The 24,783-nt window shown below is 49.5% G+C and overlaps 2 protein-coding genes across 4 annotated transcripts in view; one reads left to right on the top strand and one right to left on the bottom strand.

The window, feature by feature from the left end:
- The window catches only part of LOC123498515 (D-ribitol-5-phosphate cytidylyltransferase-like), an 83,199-nt gene that overhangs the window by 22,878 nt on the left and 35,538 nt on the right, over window positions 1-24,783 (top strand). For 2 of the 3 annotated variants that reach the window (XM_045245688.1, XM_045245686.1), the window contains exon 1: window positions 1,978-2,109. The exons of the other annotated variant lie outside the window; for it this stretch is intronic. In XM_045245688.1, coding sequence (XP_045101623.1) covers window positions 2,077-2,109 — 33 coding nt within the window. In that variant the 5' untranslated portion in view covers window positions 1,978-2,076. Of the gene's footprint in view, window positions 1-1,977; window positions 2,110-24,783 lie in introns of those variants that run through there. 3 annotated transcript variants of the gene reach the window in all.
- Window positions 448-1,854, bottom strand: LOC123498516 (protein extra-macrochaetae-like). The gene is made up of 2 exons (XM_045245691.1): window positions 980-1,854; window positions 448-807 (listed from the first exon to the last, which is right to left on the bottom strand). The coding sequence occupies exon 1, from the start codon at window positions 1,488-1,490 to the stop codon at window positions 1,206-1,208; it is 285 nt and encodes a 94-aa protein (XP_045101626.1). The 5' UTR covers window positions 1,491-1,854; the 3' UTR covers window positions 448-807; window positions 980-1,205.

The raw sequence follows: 24,783 nt of genomic DNA, 5'->3' as shown, positions 1-24,783 counted from the left end.
CCTCCCCGCCCCATGCATATTTATATATTTGGAGGCCGAATAAGCATAGCTGTGCCCCAGCTGCGTTTGACTTTCCATTATTCATTCATAGCTTTCCCCGGAGGCATTGTCTCATTATGCTAATTAACACCTGGCCAGCGAGAACTCAGGTGTCAGGTGATCTTCCTCTCGAATCCTCCCCTGCGACAGACGGATCCTGAGGCAACAACACACCTGCAAGAGTGCCCCAGGGTGCGCCGCCAGGACAGCCAGGCTCACAGACTGGCAGGTGTGCGGCAGCGTGGCCGGCCATGAGCTGTCATGTGGTGTGACTTCTGATGACTTTAAGGCGTGCTGCAAGCCGCAACACACATCGTATCTTGCCACGACTCCCTCTGAGTTACAATCTTTCTTTTCATTACGTTCTGGGACCAGTCATTCAAATATCGGATCAATAAAAGAGATACATATGCAAAAGATATTTATTTTCATAGAAAACACGTATACTTTATGTGTAAAAACATAAGTCTCGAAGTCACGAGACTGCAAAGGGCGGTGCTACGGTGGCGGAGAACTGCAGGGGACGCTGCGCCCCGCCCCTCCCCAACGATGCCCACACCCAAGGCTGTAGCTCCCTGATGCCCCGAGGCTGATGTGTCCGTGCTGCCAGGGCCGCGATCCTAAGAACACGTGGCTACGCGTCCACCACGAGCCAGAAATGGCGCGGGTCGGCCGTAGAGTTGTGAACTAACACGAAACACGAGGAGCCATAACCGAACTTCTGTATGCCAGCTGGTCCTCTGCGTTGAAGCTTCATGCTCACGCTGCCTGAGGAAGATAGGAAAAGAACATGAATACTTTTGGCTTTTGCAAGTAGATGATTATTGTGTTGTGGTTGATGAAGGGATGAAATATGGAATTTTGAAAGTTCCGCTGAATATTACATGGTCAGTGACAGGATCACAACAAGAGTCGTGTGACGGGGTTAGGTCAGACTTACCTATAGGGCTGGTGGGAGTTGTGGACGGTGTGGGGCAGTGATGGGAGGTGAGCGGGGTCAGGTCACCTATCAGGGGACGCTCTAGAGGTAACGCCTCATGTCAGCGTCTTGGTCACATCCCTCCGTCAGCAGTTCCTCACTACCCTGGCGCCCTGACTGTCTCTGGACGCGTCGTCGTCGCCTTTCGACCCATGGCGACCTTAGGCGACGAACTCCACGTCCCTTCTCAGGAACTCTCCACACACTCCATCTCCTCCTCGGAGGACGAGTCCTCCCCACAGGAGCTGAGGGCGTCCTCCAAATCGTAGATGTAGTCGATGACAGACTGAATCAGCTCCAGCTTGGTGACAGGTCGATCTTTGGGGCAGAATGGCACCAGATGTTGCAGCCGCTCCATATACATGAGCACCTCGGCGCCCTCGGTCTTGGGTGGCGCCTTGTGCACTTTGCCGTCCATCACCCCCATGACGGCCTGAACGGGGGATACACAGCGCTGAGCCCGCATCTTCATTCACTCGGCTTGAGTAACACAACAAGGAAATCAGAGGGTTCTGTCCTCTCACAGAGTGTAGGGAAAATTGTGTCGACTCGTCGGATGCTCCGGTATTTATGGGCCGAGGCAGCGAGGCTCCTCCCACCGGCCGCCCCACAGCCAGTCGGAAGCGGCCCAGCCGGGTGTCGTCCGGTTGCCAAGACCAGTTTACATCACATTAATTGTGCGTGGCCTCGTCGTTATTGTTTCTGCTGATAAATCAGATGTTTGACGTCTCAAGGTTACCCAAGCACATGCACGTTGCTCTAAGCAATTACAAAGGTGGCGAGCAGGAATGGTGGCGTGAGGGCGCGCGGCACGGCATCGGCAGGAACCTGGGAATGCAGCTGGCGGGCGGCGGACGGGCGGGTGACGTCGGCGGCCGCGTCAATACCGGTGGCTGGGCTGTCGCACATCTGGCCTCGTGTGTCCCATCTTGGCCAGGTTCCCACGGGCTCGTATAGTACAGCTTTGACCTGACCTGACCTTGTCCCTCGCTGGTGACCCGTGACGGCCACGCCCACAAGCCCACCAGGCAGCAGGAAGACGACCACAACTTCCTGCAATGGAGTCGTGCCGCCGCCAGGAGAATGACGGGGTAAGTGGATGGCGAACGGTAAACACGAATTATCCTGTGAACTCATTTTCCCTTGGCAGATGTGGGGAACATGTTGCAATATCCTTTGAGATGGTAGAATGAAGAGGGTGAGACGTGTAACGAACACATCACACGAGGGGCAGCTGGCTTCCTCCCCCCCTCTCCCTCCTACCCCTCGGCTTTCTCTCTCTCTCTCTCTCTCTCTCTCTCTCTCTCTCTCTCTCTCTCTCTCTCTCTCTCTCTCTCTCTCTCTCCGTCCACCGTTGGTTGCCCTCATCATCCTCATGCCCAATACCTGCCTCCTCCCTTCACATCCTTCATACATCTGATACACACTCCTACATATGCCACCCCATACCTCTCTCTCTCTCTCTCTCTCTCTCTCTCTCTCTCTCTCTCTCTCTCTCTCTCTCTCTCTCTCTCTCTCACTCTCATTATCATGCCCCATGCACATTTTCCCTCTCTCTCTTTCTCCCCTCTCCTCCCCTCGTTCCTCCCTCGTCACTCCCATCAGTGAGGGAAGAGAAGGAACGGAAACTCGCTATTAACGCAAATTTGGCAAGTGTCTCTCTCTCTCTCTCTCTCTCTCTCTCTCTCTCTCTCTCTCTCTCTCTCTCTCTCTCTCTCTCTTCTCTATCCCACACCCTCCCACCACAAATTGTAACTTTTGCCCACGGTGATAACACGCTCAGCTTCGCGACAGATGTTACCTCGTGATAACAGTTTTCTCCCCTGCCACCGCTGCTGCACTAACAAACTCAGCCAATCGCGTTGCCTAACCATTGGGATTACACTGCCGCCGCTGTTGTTTTCACTCCCAATTAAGGGATCGCAGAATGGAGGCGCAGGGTGTTTGGGATTGTTCTTGCTGCTGGTACTGCTGATCGGTGGTGCTCTGCCTCGGTGTTTGTTGCTGATATTGCTCTTTAGGTATATCAATTTCTGTGTGTGTGTGTGTGTGTGTGTGTGTGTGTGTGTGTGTGTGTGTTTTTGGTGGGAATGGGGTGTCTTCTATTTGATGTTATGATGGCGCTTGAGTAACGTGTGTGTGTGTGTGTGTGTGTGTGCGCGTGTGTGTTTGCAGATCACGGTTATTTTATTCATGTGTGTGTGGTAACCTTCCACACACACACACACACACACACACACACACCATCCCTCGACAGGTGTGCGGTGGTCAGGCTGGAATGCCATTCATAGTCGGGCGTCGCCAGCACACCTGCGCGCTGGATGGTCGGATAATTACGCCCTTCCAGCTCCTCCCTCGGTGTCCAAATGTTGAGGCGGAACACGGGCGGTCGCGGCGGGAAGCGAGGAGGCTATTACCTTGAAGGAGCGTCGTGGTGGGTCGAGGAAAGCATTGGAAGGGCAGGACGGGGAGGAATTGGGCAAGGCGTAGAGGTGTAGCGGGCCCGGTGGAGGCGATGGGGCAGGATGCGTATGTTGCGTAGTTATATGCATATGATTGCACGTATTAGTAAAGGTGGTGGTTGCAGAGTTGGTGTTGTGAAAGCGATACTATATGTGTGTGTGTGTGTGTGTGTGTGTGTGTGTGTGTGTGTGTGTGTGTGTGTGTGTGTTTGTAATACTGATTTTGTGTGGTCAATAAATTTTTTTTTTCTGTGTGTGTGTGTGTGTGTGTGTGTGTGTGTGTGTGTAATTCACTGTTTGACAGCCAGACGTTACCCTACGGAACGAGCTCAGAGCTCATTATTTCCGATCTTGGGATAGGTCTGAGACCAGGCACACACCACACACCGGGACAACAAGGTCACAACTCCTCGATTTACATCCCGTACCTACTCACTGCTAGGTGAACAGGGACTACACGTGAAAGGAGACACACCCAAATATCTCCACCCGGCCGGGGAATCGAACCCCGGTCCTCTGGCTTGTGAAGCCAGTGCTCTAACCTGTGTGTGTGTGTGTGTGTGTGTGTGTGTGTGTGTGTGTGTGTGTGTTTATGAGTAAGACATGGCTCCAGGAAGCCATTATATCGCGTGTATCTTAGACATCCTGTGCAGGTGTCACCAGCTGGCAAGAAAAAAAAAATCTATCTTCCACTCCCTGGGCATGTTGTTGGTTTTGTTCAGAGTCATATTTACCTTTCTTTCCTCATCCTTTCTTCCCCAATCAGCCCCTCAGACCCCCAAAGACCCTTCTGACGCCACCATGTTTTACCCTGCGTCCTTCAGACCATCCGCCGTGCATTGCGTCAAAAGGGATTACGCATTTATGTCCTTTTTTTTTATATATACCCAGTAATGTCGCACTTACAGCAGGAGGAGGAGCAAGAGGAGCAGACGAGAGTGATAAGTTGTCCCAGCGAGTTAGCGGCAGGGTGCTGGTGTACTGTACCCCGGTTCTTTTCAATAGCAGGCGGGTAAACATGCTCGGAAAGGGTGCGTGTAGTGTTAAGGGTGTTAGAGCAGTCATGCATGAACCCACACACACACTTTTTTCTAACGTTTGTAACCCTTCTCCTTTTATGGTAGATTTTAAGGACAAAAATACCACAGAAACGTTTGTCCTTGAAGAGATCACACCAGTAGGCATGTGAAAAGTAGCATTTATCCCTCTCCTTACATATACCGCAGAAACAGGAGCCTTATTAACCCCTTCAGTACTAGGACGCGTTTCCATATCCTTTCTGCCTACTATTTGGTGATTTTATGCAGCTCCAGAAACTTATGCAGGGGGATTACAATAGTGAAGACTGTGGCCATTAATCTCCTGACCTCCATAAACCCTTCCTAATGTCAATAAAATCGACTAATCGTACACAAAACTTATGATAAGAATGCGTCCCAGTACTGAAGGGATTAGAAGCACCATTCATCTCTGTCTCAGAAACACCACAGCAAGAGGAATGTAGAAAGCAGTTTATTAACTCCCCCTATCTAAAAACCCTTAATCAGCAGGAACATGAAAAGCAACATTTATTCCCGTCCCTAGTAACGCCACAGCAGCAGGAGCCTAAAAAGTATATCATTTGTTTCTGGGCCGCTTTGTGTGCGTGAGGAAGGCCAGTCAGCAGACACTTGGAGGGCCGCGGCGGCAGCTGGGTGAGGGCGGTGCTTTGGTGTATTGGGAAAAGAACGCCGGGTGGGTGCACGAGGCAGGCAGCTGGGTGGAGGAAGCCGTTACGTGGGGGCGACCACTGCTGGGTGAAGCCTGTTGCTGGTGAGGAAGCGAATGAGAGCGGGAGATGTGTTGGGGACGGGAAATACAAGGGCGGAGAAGACGTTACGTGGTGGGAAGTGGTGACGGCTGGAGATAGAGCGGAGGGGAAGACAGTGGGAAATGGAAGGCTTGTTATGAGGTAGGAAGGTGAAACAGTGGGAGGCTGTGGCGAAGTAAGGGTCCGTGTGAGGGGCTGGTGGAGAGAGGAGGGTCTGTGTGGAGGAGAAGTGGAAGGAGGTGTGTGTGATGTGGGTGGAAGGGACGCACTGGGTGAGGAGAGTGGAAGAGAGAGAGAGAGAGAGAGAGAGAGAGAGAGAGAGAGAGAGAGAGAGAGGCGATGAGAGAACTGAGACCCATATGAAGATGACAAGAGAGGAGAATGACAGACGTGTGGGAGAGGTTGCTGAATGAGTAGGAAGGCCAATGGGAGAGAGAGAGAGAGAGAGAGAGAGAGAGAGAGAGAGAGAGAGAGAGAGAGAGAGGCACAGACACAGACAGAGACAGACAGAACAACTTTATAAAGAACGAAATGTGTATAAAAAAAAACAGCTAGTAAGCGAAAAAAAAAATAGATAGAGACAAAGAACAAAAAATTTACTGACAATAATAATAAAACAAGACCATGAGAAAAAAAAAACACAAATAAAAGTGAAGGAGGACAAAACAGTAGCAGTGGCGACGATAGCGAGGGAGGAGAAACATTGCTGGTGGAGAGAGAGAGGGAGAGAGGGAGGGAAGAAGGGGAGAAGAGAGAGGGGGAGTACGTGGTGCCAGGAGGGATAATGGCAGCGCCTGAACAATGGTGCCCAGACAGCTGAGGCGTGGGAAGTGTCCCCCGCCAGTGACGAGCAGCAGCAGGATTCCCACAGTAGACGAGACGAGGCGAGGGTGAGGGGAGGCAGAGGGGAGGTTGAGGGGAGGTTGAGAGGGGAAGGGTGAGGGTGAAAAGGGGATGATTGTATTGGTTTTAAGACAGGTCAGGATTGTTGCATGTTATTTTTGGGGGTGGTATTGTTTGTTCGTGTGTGTGTGTGTGTGTGTGTGTGTGTGTGTGTCTGTCTGTCTGTCTGTCTGTCTGTCTGTCTGTCTGTCTGTCTGTCTTTCTGTAACATACATATCATTATCACTACATCCTTACTTAGCAAACAGTCACTGGTGGCAACACACACACACACACACACACACACACACACACACACACACACACACACACACACACACACACACACACACTATACCACAAAACAAACAGGAGCGCAATGGATAAGAAGAAAAAATAACAGGAAACCATTTAATAAACAACATGACACAAACAGGAAAATTAGGGAGGAAGGAGAGAATGACTGGCGCACAGAAGGCAGGCAGGTAGGAAAAAGGAAGAGGAAGAGGAAGAGGAGGAGGAGGAGGAGGAGGAGGAGGAGGAGGAGGAGGAGGAAAAGCAAGGAAAAAACAACACGAACGTTTGATGTAATTTATATCCCACTTGTGAGGAGGAGAAGGAGGGAGTTTATAGAGCATAGAAGGATTTTCCAATAATGACGCATAATGCACAGCACATCCTTGAGCAAATTGGTGGTGTCATTGGAGGAGGAGGAGGAAGAAGAAGAAGAAGAAGAAGAAGAAGAAGAAGAAGAAGAAGAAGAAGAAGAAGAAGAGAAGGAGGAGAAGGAGGAGGAGGAGGAGGAGGAGGAGGAAGAGGAGGAGGAGGAAGAGGAGGAAGTTGGAAGAAGTCGATAATAAACTCTAGTAGAGCAGATATAGGAAAGAAATATTATAAGAGGGAGAAGAAGAGAGAGAGAGAGAGAGAGAGAGAGAGAGAGAGAGAGAGAGAGAGAGAGAGAGAGAGAGAGAGAGAGAGAGAGAGATGTAATAACTTACTATATTGATGATTTTTTATAATCTGCAGCTAGAAAAACAATACTAATCTCAGCATGTCATTAATTATCACCTTATATATTGCTGTGGACTCTTTACTAGCCAGGAGAGGGAGAGAGGGTTACGTCAGGAGGCATGGCAGGTCAGGGGGCAAGGAGAGGGAAGGACGCTGGGGAGAAGGAGGAGGAGGAGGGAGAGTGAAAAAAAAAGAATAAGAATAAAAAGTGAAGGAGGAGGAGGAGGGACAAGTGTCATGGCGCCTACAAGAGGACATCACTTCTGCGTCTTGGGAGTTATGACTTGCACGTGTGAGAGAGAGAGAGAGAGAGAGAGAGAGAGAGAGAGAGAGAGAGAGAGAGAGAGAGAGGACACTTGCATATATTGTAAGTGTCCAGCGTATCTCTGCTACTCTGCGTCATTAGTACACGAGGCGGCGGCGGTGTCCATGACCTGGCTGCCTTGCGGGTGTGACGTGACCTGCGTGGCGGCGGAACCATGGGCGGCGCGTCCCCTCACGTCCCCCATATTGTTTACTATTGATCAGGAGCTTAAAGCGGCCGGCCGAGGCGAGCATCGTCCCTAATTTCCCATTCCTGTCCTCGGCATGCTGGACATTCCCACGGGAGCCGCCCTGCCCTTGGGTATCGATCGCTCACTCAACGGTTCCTGCCCCTCGTGTAACCCTCCTCCCCTCCTTGCCCTCCCCATCCCTCCACCTCCCCCTCAGCCACCCAGCCAGCCTGTGTGTGTGTGTGTGTGTGTGTGTGTGTGTGTGTGTGTGTGTGTGTGTGTGTGACTGTGTGTGTGTGTGTGTGTTTTGTTAGTGTGTCTTCCCGTTTGGTGTTGTTGTCTTGGGGATGTAAAGTGTTTGCCTCCAGCCAGACTCAGTAACGCTTGGGAGGAGGTGGAAACATTCTCAGGCAACATCTTCACACCTGCGAGGAGGTTTATCTGATACCTGTCGGGCGTCTCGGGTGGCCCAGGAGAACCAAGGTTTATTATGATGCCTCGGCGCTGGGAATGCGTGTGTTTGTTTGCGTGATAGTCTACCTGTTAGGGGTAGAATGTTGTTTTCCCCTCCTGTGACCACATTCTTGGCATCCCTCGGCAGCGTCGCCACCTGCCTCGCCTCGTTCTGGCGTCAGGTAGGCTCGGATCCTCTTCAGCAAACATTACCACGTTCAACAATTGAGCTTCGATTCCTCAGGTAGCATCCGGGTAGCACTGTCAACATTGTCGTGCATATTTAGGCCGCGTCTTGGCCAGGTAGCAGCGCCAGGTAGCACAAGGTGTGAGCGAGGGTCTCCGCTTCCCCTTCTCACCCTCCGGCCGGTGCGCATTCCAACCTCGACCGCTGTTTTGTTGACCCGAGCAGCGAGGGCGGCCGTCTCCAGGTATACCTGTCAGCGGGGCGTCCCTGGGAAACACAAACACTGGAGTGAGGTGTACCGGGCTGCGAGTTTGGTTTAGGGCCGATAAGACGACGTTCGTTAAGGAGACGCCCGACTTGACTAACTACACCCCATCCCTCCCTTCCTCCCTCCCTCGCTCCATCCCTTCCTCCCTCCCTTCTCTTCATCTGTGTCCTCCTCTATATACTAGCGCCACCACCGCCACCAACACCACCACCACCACCGCCACCACCAACACAACCACCACCACTACAACAACCACCTCCTCCTCCTCCTCCTCCTCCTCCTCTTCTTTCAACCTTCTTATCCAACCACGGTCTGAATATTTCTTAACCTTATTTTCCACCACAGTGACAGTGAGAGAACCATAGCTCACCCTCCTCCTCCTCCACACCACTCCTCGTTGAGAGCGTAAAACTTCCTGTATCGTTTACAGAACTTTAAGAGTTGGATTATCGTCGGAAATGGTTGAGAGGTAAATAAGAAGGCAATAACTTTCTCCTCACGAGGCGAGTTTAGTGAACCGGAACCGATACCCACCACAGGTTTTAAAAGCTTTCAGCGGACACCGATCGTCTGTGTGAAGAATAAAGACTTGAGATCTGGACTCTGCCATTCTGTCTGAACACTGCTACGGCAGAACCACCACTTGCTGGACCCTCCGACCTCTGCGTCTTGGAAAAGGAGAAAGGAATTAACGAGAGACACTCTTCCTCAGTCTATCAGCGTGGTGTTGTCTGAGTGTATAGTTAACGATTTAGTTGTCAGCTGCCTCGTGGGTGTGACAACGAGGGAATTACTTCCGTCAGTCAGCTGTGCGGGGCGGGAAGATCCGCTTTACCTCCGGAACATCGCTGTGCGTTACTGGGCGTCCTTCCTCCAGGTGCTGTCCCTCTGCGGCCATCGAGGCGGCGTGGGAGCGGCGTCCCTGTCGGCGCAGGTGGGAGGCGCCCACGCCGGATATCGACATCTCCCACGCCGTCCGGGCAAGGCACACGCGCCACGCCCGTTCCCACGCACGCCGGCGAGCATTTCTCACACACACACACACACACACACACACACACACACACACACACATCTCATCAGCAAGAGACACTCAACATGCGTCCCACATATGGCTGCGGTGTCGACATGTGCGTAATGTTTTCAGGCGCCGACGAGATAATTCAAGCAGATGGTCGGCCGATTGGTGGGGATGTCGGCCGGCGGCTCCTGGGGTTATTTAGAGATGCATTACACCCTTCCGTGATCACACACATGTAGTAGAGGAGCGTTACCGTGCAGAGAGAGAGAGAGAGAGAGAGAGAGAGAGTACAATATGATCTTGGATTTCCGATCTTCAAACTAGCGCATTCCAGCTCTGAGTGGACCCTGTAAGGCAGACGGGCTCCCTTACCACAGGCTAAAACCTTCCGACCTCTCCTCTTGTCTCCCTTTACTGCTTGCGGCGCCCCACCTAACACCACATTACATTTCGCCTACACACGCAACATTTAGCAACCTTGTACTTGACTCATCTCTCTACCTAACCCTGTCACGCTGAGGCACCTGCAGGAGGCACTAAAGGCATTGTTTTTGGCATTCCCTTTGCCCAGAACTTTTTCCCCCCTGCCCACTCCCTGTTGTCCCCCCGAGGTGTAAATCAGGGTACAGCGGGTTGGTCTTAATCCCTCCTTCAGCTTCACTCTTCCCGGCCCTCCTGCTGGGTTACTCTCCCCTGCTCTCACCACCCTCTTTCTTTCACCCCTTCCCCCTCCCCCTGCTTTGTCTCCATCCCTGTCGTCTGCCTGTTGTTTCCCTCTTTCCTATCGCCCACCCTTGCCTTGTTTTATTTCCTTCTCTGCTATCTCCCTAACCCATCTGCCTCTGTGTCCTTTAACCCTCTTTCCTCATGTTCTTACTCCTGCAGTGTCCTTTCCTTGTCCTGCTTTATGTTCTTCTTTACTGTCTTACTGGTCACTTTTTCTTTTTTTTTTCATTTTCTCGTTCTTCCTCTATCCTCTTTTTTTGTTCTGTTTCCATTTTTTTTCCTTCTTGTTTTCCTGTCTCACTGATTTCTTTCATTCTTTGCAATCTTTCCTTTTTTTTCTATCCTTTTATGGTTTCTCTCTCTTACCTTCTTATCCTATTGCCATTTCTTCTTCCTCCTTCTCCTCCTCCTCCTCCGCTTCCATCTCTGCTTTATTCCCTTCCTTTACCGTCATTCTATTCTTTCTATCATAACTTTCCTATACATTCATATCCTCTAGTTTTATTTCCCACCCTGCTGTTCTCTTACCTATTGTCCCTCCAGCCATGTTATCTCCCCCTCCCTTGTGACTTGCTTCTCCGGTGTTAGTTCTCCTCCCAGTCTGAGTTCGATGTTTGTTCTACTTCGACATGTGATTAGATTAGATTGACTGCCTTCATATTGTAAAGTATGATTAGGTGAAACTGATTGGCTGGATGGCGCCGCTGGGGGAATTGAGAGAAGGAGGAGGATGAGGAGGAGGAGGAAGAGGGAGGCATAAAAGAACAAAAGAGTAAGTGGTGAGAGTAGTGTGTGTGTGTGTGTGTGTGTGTGTGTGTGTGTGTGTGTGTGTGTGTGTGTGTGTGTGTGTGTGTGTGTAGCTGCTAATGTAATGGTGGTTCTGTACATGTAAAAGGAAGGTAATGAGAATTGTAATTGCTGAGGAGGAGGAGGAGGAGGAGGAGGAGGAAAGACAGGTATAGAGGAGGAGGAAGAGGAAGCAATAGAGAAAGAGGAGGAACAAGAAAGAGGAAGACATGACAGAGGAGAAGGAAAGAGACAAGATAATAACGAAGAGGCACGAGGAATACGAAAATAAATAACAATAATAACCGAAGAAGAGATGAGAAAGGAAGCAATGGGGAATAAACAAGAGAAGAGGAAAATGGAGAAGAGGAGGAAGGAAATACACAAGACAAAAATAGAACCACAGTTAAAGGAGAAAAACAAGAGATACATAAAAGGAAAGATAGAAGACGAATTCGAGGAAGAGGTAGAGGAGGAGGAGGAGGAGGAGGAGGAAGAGGAGGAGGCCTGCCGTAACCCCCATCCTGGCGCCGTAGGGAAGGCGACCCCGAAGCTAACCAGGTGTTGCCGGCCCGCCTTGGAGTGTCGCCTTACCTCAGCTGCTTCTCCCTGTCCCGCCCTGCTGAACTACCCTGAGGCACCCCTGGAGAGAGAGAGAGAGAGAGAGAGAGAGAGAGAGAGAGAGAGAGAGCATTTGATTTGATTAGTTTATTGCACCGAAGCGTCAGTAAAATATGCAAAAAAGTGAACCATGAATTTAAAATAGTTTCTTTCATGCACAGAGAGAGAGAGAGAGAGAGAGAGAGAGAGGATAGGTTGAGGGAGAAAAGACAGCAGCTCCCGTGAGAAAGTTCAGGATCCCCCAGCGAGTGTGAAATCCTAACACAAACACAGGATCGGAGGATGGCCAGTGAGAGGGACCTGTCAGCCTGGGACGTGTTACCTTCCTTCCTTCCCCGGCCTCGCGATGCCTGTTTGTTGACCCGAGGTGAGAGAGAGAGAGAGAGAGAGAGATTTATGTTATGCAAAATTCTCTCTCTCTCTCTCTCTCTCTCTCTCTCTCTCTCACAACAATAAGAAATAAACAGACACAAAATCTCACGTAAATCCACTTCTCTCTCTCTTTCTCCCTCTCTTCATCTTACCCTTTCTCTCCTTCCCTCCCTCCCTCTCTCTCTTCATCTCATCTTCATCCTCATCCTCATCCTTCAACTCCTCATCCTCCTGCTGCTCTTCATTCTCCTCGCATCTCCCGCTCCTTTTATCTTTCATCTCCTTGCCGCTTTATTTGCCCTTCCTCTCTACCCCCTAAATCCAGTCAGGTGGCGTATTGTTGACGGTGAGCTGGTCTATATATAGTGCCCCGCCACCCCCTCGCCCGCCGCCCCCGCCCGCTGCCAGGACCTTGTCAACTCCCGATGGAGGGGGTGGTGGTGTAGTAGGCGCTGTAGTAAGGGGGACTAATGTGCTTTGGGACACGTAGCTGGCGATGAGTGTTCTGTGTGAGAGAGAGAGAGAGAGAGAGGGCGGGGGGGCCTTATGAATATAGCCGTGGTCTTTGAGAGAAAAAAAAAAGCGTGTTTCGTCACCTCATCCTCATCATCTTAATCTTTCCTTTCCTTCTGTTCATCACAATCAACTTCTCTTTACTCTCCTCCTCCTCCTCCTCCTCCTCCTCCTCCTTCTGCGCCGCCGTCAGTCTCCTACACACCATCTGTTTCTGGCTGTGCATTTTTGTCCCACTGCGCGTGTGTTTTCACAGAGAAGTGCCATCTGTGTGTGTGTGTGTGTGTGTGTGTGTGTGTGTGTGTGTGTGTGGTGGTGGTGGTGGTGATGTGAGCGGATGTGTGATGGTGATGATTCGCCGTCAGCTGTTTTTAAGACATTTAGATAAACACGTGTAGCAGAAGACAATATGACGCAATGTGAGAAAGAGAGGAGAGGAAGTGGTGGGGGAGGCGAAGGCGAGGAAGGGATGCGAGAATGAGTCTGTGAAGGGAATAGAAGTGATGATGGGCAGTGCATGGGAGCAAGGAAGGGGAATGCAGAGGAGAGAAGGTCTGGTTAGTGCTTGGGGAAGGGAGGGGAAGATGGGGGCATTCATGAAGGAGGGGAATGAGTGAGGAGTAAGGCGCTACAGAGGGATCCACGTGTGTCCTGTCCCAGCTTACTCCACATCCTGTCCTTCCTTCAGCTGGCGTCCGCGTGTTTCCCAGAATGTCTCACCCTCACCCCCCCTCCTCCCTCCTCTTAGTCCCTGCTTTGCACACTGCAATCCGTTACCCAGCAGTTGTTAGTTATTCATCGTATTTTTCCTTATGAGGTGGCGTAATGCACTCAGCCCATCCACCTACACCACATTGCACCCACTCCGACCCCTGCCCGCGCCTCCCACGCCGCCACCGTCACTAATTTCCCTCTCCCTTACCCTTAACTTCTCTACGCGGGAAGAAGAGGCGGACGTGGTGGAAGCTGCTTTGCCTATCTGCCGTACTGCGTCTCTCTGTCTCTCCGTCTCTACTTCTCTCCCATCCCTGCACCTGCCTCCGACCCCGCCATGCTTGTTGATTCTTGAGTATCACTGATCCGCCTCACTTTCACGCCCCAAACAGACACACACACACACACACACACACACACACACACACACACACACACACACACAGTATCATGACCTCAAACTGAACAGAACGACACCGCTGTCTGTGCGACTCACAAATGTAATAATTATTTTTTTTTCTTCAGCTAACGTATTTACTTAACCCACATGGGCGGCGAGAACTGACGCTCTCGGTAAGCTTGACAGATTGCGACAGGTGGCACCCTCAGAAGAAGGAGAAGAAGGAAGAGGAGGAGGAGGAGGAGGAGGAAGAAGAAGAAGAAGAAGAGGAGGAGGAGGAGGAAAGCTTAACGGAAGATACTGGCAATTAATCCTTGTGTATCTTTTAATCCGTCAGCTGCATCTTCTCCTACAGGTGCAGCTTATACTCTTGAGCGGACACAAGGAACGGCTGGTGTGGCGCTCCTGGCTCTGCGTTCTCCTGGTAGTTTATCTTACGCCTCGCCAAGCCCTCGAGTGTTGAGGCGCTGGAGCAGGCGAGCCAGAAATAAAAGACGAGGCAAGATTGTTTTATGATGAGTTGTCCGGGAATTATTAGGAGAGAAAATGCTTCGTGAGGATGTGAAGTGAACTGTGTTTATTTGCGGCAAGTGGAGGGAGTTACTGTGTCAGGGTCTGGCGCTGGTTAAACACACACACACACACACACACACACACACACACACACACACACACACACACACACACACACACACACACACACACACGGGCACTGTAATCGTCGTAAATATTTTCTCTTATGAGTTTTAGTATGCAAATTTACCATTCATTCAAGAGACATACAAAGTGATACGTCAAAACTTCGTGATGCAAACTTCCTCTCTCTCTCTCTCTCTCTCTCTCTCTCTCTCTCTCTCTCTCTCTCTCTCTCTCTCTCTCTCTGCTTTCCTCTTCCTCACCCTCCAACTCTTTCTCCCTCCTCCCTCCCTCACCCCTCCGCCTCAACACCACACACTCTAACAAGCTGCACCTGCTGCTGCCCACCCCCCTTCACCCCCGCTCCCCGCCGCCAGACCGAAGCCCCGCCACGCTGGAGCCGTCGCAGGTGCATGGTGTAACCCGACTCCCGCCCGGCTCTTCTGGTCCCCGCCCGCGTCCTCTAACCGCTCGCCGCCCACACACCGCCGAGCCCCTCGTTCTGTGGCCCCTACTATGCCCTCCACCTGCCCTCCCTCATGCTGACAGTGGTGGGTGTGGGTGGCGTGGAGGCGGAGCTAGGTGGCTGTGTGCCGCTCCATCATCTTCCCCTCTTTTATAATAGAAGGTGGAATCATAAACCACCTGAGCAAACTCACGCTGTCTCGCTGTGGGCGGAAGGACTCAGCGCTCGCCCATACCAGAGTTTGTTTCGTCTTCGCGAGACAGATGGCCGCCTCCTGACAGACACACGAGCCCTGTTCTGGTCGACACATGGGTGCCAGTCGGGATCAGGTCAGCGTGTCACCAGAGCTGGGCGTCAAATCGCTCTCGACGAAAGTGTTTGAGTTGAAGACGCGCTGGGGAATCTTTTTAGGCGGTGCTCGAGGCTCCGTCTGGGCGCCGCCTGAAGGGAAGGCATTCATCCCTACTTATGGGCGTGTAACGTCCCGTGGAAACGCGAGCATTTATTTAATCCCTCGCCTCAGCACGAATGGATGAGCTGCGTTGTTGTTGTGCCTCAGCTGCAAGGGTTCCCACGTGTGAATATGAGGGACACGCCCAAGCCCCGAGGCGCAACACCCCTCCTCGCCCCTCCCCACGGCCTGCACCTGAGCGCCACAGGAGGGTAAACAACGGGCCTGGCGGACCTCCAGCGACGGAGTGTAAACAAAACAAGACATCAGTGGCGCCTTGAAATACCCGCTGCCACCCACACGTGAACGCCACCTGGACGCACTCGCATAATTAGGGTCGACCCGGCATCCCAGTTTCCTTGTCTAAATACAACACGAAAACAGGCGTGGGAGAGAGAGAGAGAGAGAGAGAGAGAGAGAGAGAGAGAGAGAGACAGTGCACGGTTGGGTAGCATCACATGGCACATGTGGTGTTAAGAAGCAACAGCTCAGTTATTCAGCATACCTGACGCCGCCGTCTGCTCCGTGTTCCACATACTGTATACGGCTGACGTCAAAGTGAATGCAGTGGAGGTAACACCATACACCAGATCAGATCAGAACGCTTACGTGAGTGGCGTGAAGGGGAAAGACCCACTGATCCGCCCCTGAGTGCCTCCTCTGTCAGCGTTCCTTGCAAGTTGAAGAGCCTCGGAATGCCGCCGATAGCAAGATACACACCAGTTAATTCTGCCTCCTGGCCGATCCTCCCACGAGATTTTCCTGACGCTTGTGTATCGTATGAGAAAACAAAATACTTTCACGCCCTCCCTCCCCAAAAAGTTGCATTCTTTCGTTCTAAGTTGATTCCGAGCCGGGAATAGTGCGCCAGGCATCGCGGCGGCTCCCTCGTATCTCTTGTTTATTTAATCGTGTTGGAAATGTGCGTCGCTATATTTCTCCTTATCGTCACGTTACCGCCGAGCAGGTGTTTATTCTCCCAGCCAGGAGGGGCGCGCCAATTTTTTTATTCTTTATTTTAGAGGAAACTCCCCCTCCCCCCCTGAACTCCTCCAAGCGCTCCTTGCCTGGCGTGTAAAGGACTTGAGTCGACGTCCTTATCTCGCCAGGCCAGAGCTGTGCCAAGGCGGCGGCTTCGACACATCGTGGGACTTCCTGTGACTGGTCGGTGTGGGCTTCTGGCCTCCCTGCGCCTGCTTGTGTGGCCGCCGCGGGGATCAAGCCGCTGCCTTACAGATCCCCCATTGTGTGTTTTCTTGTTTCTCTGCGCCGCCCCTTACCTTTCCTCCCTCGACCTCGCCCTCCCCCTGCGCCCCACAAGGCCTCGCTACTCGCCGGTGTGGTCTCGCTGGTCTTCCTGGTTCATCCCACAAAAATTTATGGAGAGTGACTCATTGCAGGCTGAGAAGGACAGGCTCTCTGGGGAGCGAGCTAACAGATCCTCTCTCGAGTCCTGAAGACATGACCAGAGACCAATTTGCCCTTCCCTCTCTCCCTTCCCTCCATCCCGCCCACACACACACCGTACCGACGAGGACCCACCATTTCATAACAGAATTGGTGGTGTTGTAACATTTTTGCATACATGTGTCTTCAGGACGTTTACTCTCCTCTGGTTTCAGGCGTCACGGTGGCTTCGTCATGTGCGTCGTGTTTGGAGCCGCTCTGCCGCCTGTGGTCGCGTCCGGGTGTGTTTTACTGCCTCTGAGGCCCCGCAACAGTGGTCAGGAGCTGGCGGGGCGTTAGGGGTTACATCTCCTTTTTAGCGGCGGAGTGGTGAGGGCAAACCCACCAAGGGTCGTGAAAGAGGAGGAGACCCAGCTGGGGCGGCGACGGAGCCTGGGAATAACGGAGTGGGCGGTGGTTAGAGGCCTGCAAGGGCGTATACCAGGTGGGCGGGGCAACAGGTGCATTTGTGTAGTGGTGGGCGTGTGGTGGAGTCGCGGAGTACTCGTGGGCAGTGTGGAGTGTCAGACGATACGAGGCTGGCGGTGGCGTGGTTCAGGTCTGGCTGGCCCGATGTGTTGAGTGGGTCCAGAAGATTTCAACGGCTCATGTTCTCCGGGCCCTCCATCTCTGGCTCCCACCATTCCCTTCTATCTATCCTCCCCTCCCTTCCTCACTCCCTCCCTTCCCTGCCAGACCATGTGGGACAACTGGAAACCATTTCACCCCCTTGTCATACACACCCTCCCCTCTCCCCGGCCCGTCCCTTCCCCTCCCTGTCTTCTGCCGCCACCCTCACGTGACGCTGAAATTTGAAACATGAATTCTGACGGTCCAATTTGAACTCCGACGAGATATTTTTGTATTTATTTGAGGAGGGACAGCGGCGCGGCGGGTGTTGTATTGCGGAGCGAGTTTTTATGCCTCGTGTGGGATTTTTGTTAATTAAAGGATAGTTTGCAGACAAATGTTCAACAATTTCTAAAAAAAAGATTAAATTTCTCTTTTTTTAGGGTGAACTTTTTGTAAGCAGGTCATCATAAGTGCTTTAATTACTTTCATGGCCCAGATTTTGCTTTTTTTTCTTATAGTTCCTTGTGTATGATTAATTGGCAATGTTATTACAGTGTTTGCCAAGAAATTTTGCGAAGACTTAAAACAGTAAAGATATTTGAGACATAAACAACTTGACATAGAAAAACACTGACCTCAGAAACAGGCCGTAAATTGTCACGTTTTTTTTTTAGAAGTGAAGGTAAAAATCGTAATAAATCGCTTTGCTGATGTCTTCTTTGTGGGAGTAAATTGTATAGTAACGTCTTTGGAAATTAAATGTGCTCTCGTTCTATTCCTTTTGCACCTGACTAGTTCATTCACCTAGACACACACACACACACACACACACACACACACACACACACACACACACACACACACACACACACACACACACACACACACACACACACACACATACACACTCACTTTATCCATACACATCCTCACACACTCTACTTCAACACACCCTCATCATTACCATACGCTTTCTATCCTCACACGCTCACCCTTATCCCATCACTCCCATGCCTTCATCCCCTGACATTCCACCTAAACACACCCTCACCGTTACCCTCACCCACATACAACTCACCCACACACACACCCGGGCCCTCATCCTTACCCTCACACAATGTCCCACACCCCCACACATTCCACCCCGACGTGCTCCTTCATCCCAATACATTCCTTTCCATACACACCTCACATAGTCCCCAAAACACGATCACTCTTATGCATTCCACCCCACGTGTTCTCTCACCCCAATACATTTCCTCCCCATATACAACTCACACAGCCCACAAAACACCCTCACTCTCATACATTCCACCCCACACGCTCCCTCACCCCAACACATTCCTCCCCATACACTCCCTTACTCTAAAATACCCCCCCTGGTATTCCCTACGGTCTCGCTTGTCCCTCACACCTGAACACCGAGCTCCCAGGTATGTCAGGGGAGGCCGAGTCGTCTTTGTGGTGTAACCGACCAAAACACTCGTTCCCGCTGACTGTTTGGGGCCCAGCCGAGCGGACCGGTGCGTCGCCTCGCCTCTATAGACTCGGCTGTGAAAGTTTGATGTGGTGTAACAGAATGGAGACCGGTGAGGCAGTTAACTAAGTCCAGTAAATCGATGGGTAATGATGGTGCGTTAATGTTTCAGTTTATTTCCCTGGCTTTCCTGCTGTGACTTTCTCTTTCCGCCTTTCTCTCTTCCGTTCTCGTCCTGGCTCTTCTTCCTTCACTTCCTTACTCTGTCGTTAGTTAGTATTTCTCAGACAGGCTTCCAAGGGGACAAAAATGGTCTTGTTGGTGAGTTTATCCTTTGTTGTTCCTTGCGATTCTCTGCTTCCTCCTTCTCAGTTTGTGTTGACACGTTTCTCTCATCGAATGCCAGATATTTAGTAGTCGCTTCAAATTGCCTCAAATATCAACAAATCGTTACTAGTTCATTTTTTTGTGTTATTCCAATTATTTTCTGTTTTATTCCTTTATTTCCTATCTTTTTTTCCTCCTCCTCCTCCTCCTGCTCTTCTTCTTCTTCTTCTTCTTCTTATGGTTTACGACGTGAGTTCCTGGGTTCGTGAGTCGCACCAGTCACGTAATCTGCATCAGTTATTTCCATTTATAAAGAATCAATCGTGGGTTCTGAATTATTCGGCTTCCTATTCTGAGGGAAGCTGCCGCGTGATTAATTCCCCCCCCCCCTATAAATGTCACGCTTATATTTTTCTTTTTGTTTTTTTTCTTTTAAAGGTTTGGAAAGGGGAGATTATTTTCCTGGTTTATTTTCTTTCGTTGGGTTTTGTGTTCTATCTTTTTTTTTTTTTTTTTGATTATGGGAAAGTAGGAACGTTGAAGAATTGTTGTAGATATTAGGATTTTGTTGTGTACGAGTGGTATGATTCTCTCTCTCTGTCTCTCTCTCTCTCTCTCTCTCTCTCTCTCTCTCTCTCTCTCTCTCTCTCTCTCTCTCTCGATGTAGTTATTGGGAAGGTTTTTAATTTTGTTACGTCCGTGTGTATGAGTGGCATTCTCTCTCTCTCTCTCTCTCTCTCTCTCTCTCTCTCTCTCTCTCTCTCTCTCTCTCTCTCTCTCTCTCTCTCTCTCTCTCTCTCTCTCTCTCTCTCTCTCTCTCTCTCTCTCTCTCTCTCGCTCTCCTCGATGCAGTTATTGGAAGGGTATTTATTTTTATTGTGCACGTGTGTATGAGTGACATGATCTCTCTCTCTCTCTCTCTCTCTCTCTCTCTCTCTCTCTCTCTCTCTCTCTCTCTCTCTCTCTCTCTCTCTCTCTCTCTCTCTCTCTCTCTCTCTCTCTCTCTCTCTCTCTCTCTCTCTCATCAACAAAATCCCCAAGTCGTGCTGAAGTAATCACAGTGTATTTCAGTCAGGGTAATAAAAAAAGATTCACGTCATAAAACAACATAGCTAATAGTACCAGGGGGGAGTGGAGGCTGGTGAGGGGAAGACGGGGGTTAGTTGCAATGAGGAGCTGAGAGTCTGACAGTGTAGGAAGTTGGTATTGGTTTGGAGGTCCTGGTCTGTCTCCCGTGCATGGTGGTGACGATTTGTGTGTTTTCTTTCACGCTGACAAATGTAATATATGAAAGAGTAATGAACATCTATCTATAGCGGCATATTCAGAAACGCTCTCTCTCTCTCTCTCTCAATGCGTCCATTTTCAAAGACCAAAGAGACGATTAGCCGAGTTCTAAAGAGTATTTGTCATGTTGATAATACAGAAAACTTGTTAACATGTCTAGAATTACAGAAACATACTTAAAAATGCGTGTCATTTCAACTAGAGCCCTTTGAATATAGTGAAGGTGCGGGGCGGAAGTCTGTCAGAATATGGGTAAATGATAAGAAAGTGTGAGGGCGCGTCGTCGGGACTCGAGTGATAAGAGAAACTACAAGAGACTGTGTATACTCTACCTTTGCCAGTGCCTGTATGAAACCTATCTACCTATGTGTACTCATCGTATATTTCCATGAATTTGTGCACTGTAATTCTGGCCAATCTACTAAAACTCTTTATTAATTTTACATAACCACCCTTATCAAATCATTATATTACAACCATTCGCTACGTAATTTGTGATGTAGTTGCTTTATATTTGCGTGTATACAACGTTATCAAACCTGAACCCTTACTTTCCTTCCATACCCTGATTGCTAACCGCGGGCGTGTTATTTGGTGTACTTTACGACAGAAAAATAGGGTTTATGTATAGTAACTTGGAGCGGAGAAGACCAACTAGTTGTACGTACTTACTCTCCGAGACTAATGAACTTACCCCCTTCAGTATCATGACACGTTTTCATATTCATTCTGCTTACTATTTGGTGATTTTATACATAGCTTCAGAAATTTATGTGGGGGATTGAAATAGTGAAGGCTTTGGCTGTTAATCTTCTGACCTTCATAGACCCTTGATAATGTAAATAAAATCGTCTCATGGTAAAAATGTATTCCAGTCCTGAAGAGGTTAATCGGAAGGACGAGAGAGGCAGGGATCTGAGAGACTGGAGAAATAGAAAACGAGCACCACAAACAGCATCATGCAAGGTGGTCATGTATCGATAGGCGAAGGGGAGAGCAGGGAGAGGAGGGGGAGTAGTGAGAGGTTTGGGTGTGCTGGAGGAAATACTCATGGGGTGTGTGCCTCTGGAGGGTGAGTCAGGAGTCCCTAGGGTGGTGGCGGACACAGCTGGCGGGTCAAGGGGGTTCTGTTCAGACAAGTGCACCTGAGTCGAGGCAGATGTCGAGGGGAGGAGAGGCGTCCTGGCGCTGCGTGGTGCCTGCGTCTTATCTCAGAACACTGCCATCCTTATTTGTCCTTTAGCCTTGTTTTTACTTTTAGTCTTTTTTATCCCCTTAACTTCCATATTCATCCGGGTTAGATTAGGTGAAGTTTGGTTATTTCTTTACTTTCCCGGTTATTTCTTTACTTTCCCCACGAATGAGAGTTATAAAAGCAGCAACTAAGGAGAAACATGTTGGGTATCGTTGGTCTAGTAAGAGTGCAGCACCTCTTTCATTTCTCGACATTTACACACATTAATCTCTTCAGTACCAGGACGTGTTTTCATATTTATTCTAGTTACTATTTGGTGATTTGATATAGCTTCATGAAACGTATGTGGTGATTAAAATAGTGAAGACTCTGGTCATTAATCATTTGACCTCCATAGACTCTCCCTAATGTAAATAAAATCATCTAATCATGCCCAAACCTCAAGGTAAAAATACGTCTTAGTACTGAAGAGGTTAATCAAGATTTTTCATGCACTCAGGAAAACAGTGGCCACGTTATCAAATTTAGATTTAAGAGTGTTTTGTCTATAATTATTGAGTCATTTCCAGTCTCATGAAAGGACATTTTTTCTAATAATCCTGTATCTTGTTTTATAAGTTTGTTTTATAGGTTGTTTAAATCTTATTTCAGCCTCGTTACCCTTTATCTATTTAACTTCAGTGTAGTATGTTAAATGTGTGTGTGTGTGTTTGTTATTTCATAGGATTCTCTCTCTCTCTCTCTCTCTCTCTCTCTCTCTCTCTCTCTCTCTCTCTCTCTCTCTCTCTCTCTCTCTCTCTCTCTCTCTCTCTCTCTCTCTCTCATCGATCGAAAAATCTTTACTGTCCAATACTTGTTCTTCCGGATGTGTTTGCGGATCCTGCGGTCTGCCATCGACGTGCCTTGTGTGACCAGATCATTAATAACAGTCTTTCGTCGTCCGGCTCTTCCTTACCCTTACCTCCACCACGCTTTTTTATACTAAGTTATTTTATCAGGATTTATTTGGAAAGCCCACCTCCTGCATCCGCTTCAGTACCTCCTTGATGATTTCCTTGCCTGTCTTGTCATCTCCTCGTGAGCTCACATCGGGACCCCCTCACGCTCTGTCCCTCCTACTGCCCCATCTCTTTTTTTTTGTACGATTGTTCCGTCTTGCGATACTTCAATCCTGGAAGTCTGATCATTGCAAGTCTCTTCTCTCTCTCTCTCTCTCTCTCTCTCTCTCTCTCTCTCTCTCTCTCTCTCTCTCTCTCTCTCTCTGTGTGTGTGTGTGTGTGTGTGTGTGTGTGTGTGTGTGTGTCTCTCTCTGTGTGTGTGTGTGTGTGTGTGTATTTTCCTTCATTCTCTTTCTCATGATTTGTTTTGCTAGTAAAATAGTGTTTGTTTATTAATTTCTTTATTGTAGAAAATCTATGGAAAACGTAATATAATGAGTGATAAAGAGATGAAATAAAGAAGACCATCCTGTTAAAAAAAAATTATAAAGCCTTGAAAATATTAAACCTAAGTTGAATTTTTAAAAAAAGTTGATTAAAACTCTTCAGCTGCTCAATAGTTAAGACAAAGACGACACCAGGATAAGGCTTGACTTATCAAACACTTCTGTGCTTCACCTCCACTATTTCAAAAGACTTTATTAAAATTTACTCAAGTTTTTTAAGGTGTTTTTTTTTTTACGGTTCTAGAGGCAGAGTGACAAGATTTCTACATTATGAAATGGAGAAACACTCTTGAAAACCCCGCTAATAATTTTTATGGCCTTGGAAAATAGACGTGGTAAGAGAGCAAAGCGCTTCTGAATACGGGGTTCAAAATCGGATGCAGGTGGGGTTCAGTTCTCGCAACACAGGATGACAGCAGTGATATCTCTTGGGGATTTTGATGCAGAACAAAGGAGATAAAGTCAGTTACATGAGAGAGAGGAGATGATAGAGAGGATATGTATGATCTGGTATCAGGCGTGTCAGGGGATGTTGTGCAATAATGTCACTGTTACACACACACACACACACACACACACACACACACACACACACACACACACACACACACACACACACACACAGCGTAGTGTAGTGGTTGGCACGCTCGACTCACAATCGATAGGGCCGGGTTCGAGTCCCGGGGCGGTGAGGCAAATGGGCAAGCCTCTTAATGTGTGGCCCCTGTTTACCTAGCAGTAAATAGGTACGGGATGTAACTCGAGGGGTTGAAGCCTCGCTTTCCCGGTGTGTGGAGTGTGTTGTGGTCTCAGTCCTACCCGAAGATCGGTCTATGAGCTCAGAGCTCGCTCCGTTATGGGGAAGACTGGCTGGGTGACCAGGAGGCGACCGAAGTGAATTACACACACACACACACACACACACACACACACACACACACACACACACACACACACACACACCAGTGACCTTTGTACCGGTAATAATGATGAGAACATGTGTAATCCTAGTCGGTGATTATTAAAAAGGTCGAATTGCATTCATCCTGTGTTGCTATTGATGTGTTTCTTCTCTTACTTCTTTAACTATGCATGATATTCTCGGTAACCTCTTCAGTACCATGACGCGTTTCCATATTCATTCTGCTTACCATTTGGTGATTTGATACAGCTTCAGACACCTATATGGGGACTAAAATAGTGAAGACTCTGGCCTTATTTCTTCTGACCTCTATAGACTCTTCTTAATGTCAATAAAATCGTCTAATCACACCAAAATCTCAAGGTAGAAATGTGTCCCGGTACTAAAGGGATTAAACTAAGATTCTCCTCCTCCTCCTCCTCCTCCTCCTCCTCCTGTATGTCCTCCTCCTCCTCCTCCTCCTGCATGTCCTCCTCCTCCTCCTCCTCCTCCTCCTCCTCCTCCTCCTCCTCATCCTCCTCCTCCTCCTCCTCCTCCTCCCCAGGAAATTATCGACTCAGTATCATCGCAGCGTAAACACAGAGAGAAGTAACCAACCTAATGTCAACAAAGATACGCGAAACGACCGTGAGAGAGAGAGAGAGAGAGAGAGAGAGAGAGAGAGAGAGAGAGAGAGAGAGAGAAAGACCTTCAGGGGAAATTCCAAAGGCAGAGAGTGCATCCGGGGCGCTTCCGGGGCGAGCAGCGGGGTGTCTGGAGTTTAGGAGGGAGGGGGAAGCCGTAAAGGACCCCAGGTAGGCATCTGTGGTGGGCATGTGGCG

Source organism: Portunus trituberculatus, chromosome 48 (genome assembly GCF_017591435.1).
Source record: "Portunus trituberculatus isolate SZX2019 chromosome 48, ASM1759143v1, whole genome shotgun sequence".
Taxonomy (NCBI): domain Eukaryota; kingdom Metazoa; phylum Arthropoda; class Malacostraca; order Decapoda; family Portunidae; genus Portunus; species Portunus trituberculatus.
The sequence above is the reverse complement of the archived record's forward strand: the minus strand, read 5'-3'. Positions and strand labels throughout refer to the sequence as shown.

What these genes read in the sequence shown, in the direction of transcription:
- LOC123498516 (XM_045245691.1), bottom strand. Translation starts at nt 1,490, where the DNA reads ATGAAGATGCGGGCTCAGCGCTGTGTATCCCCCGTTCAGGCCGTCATG.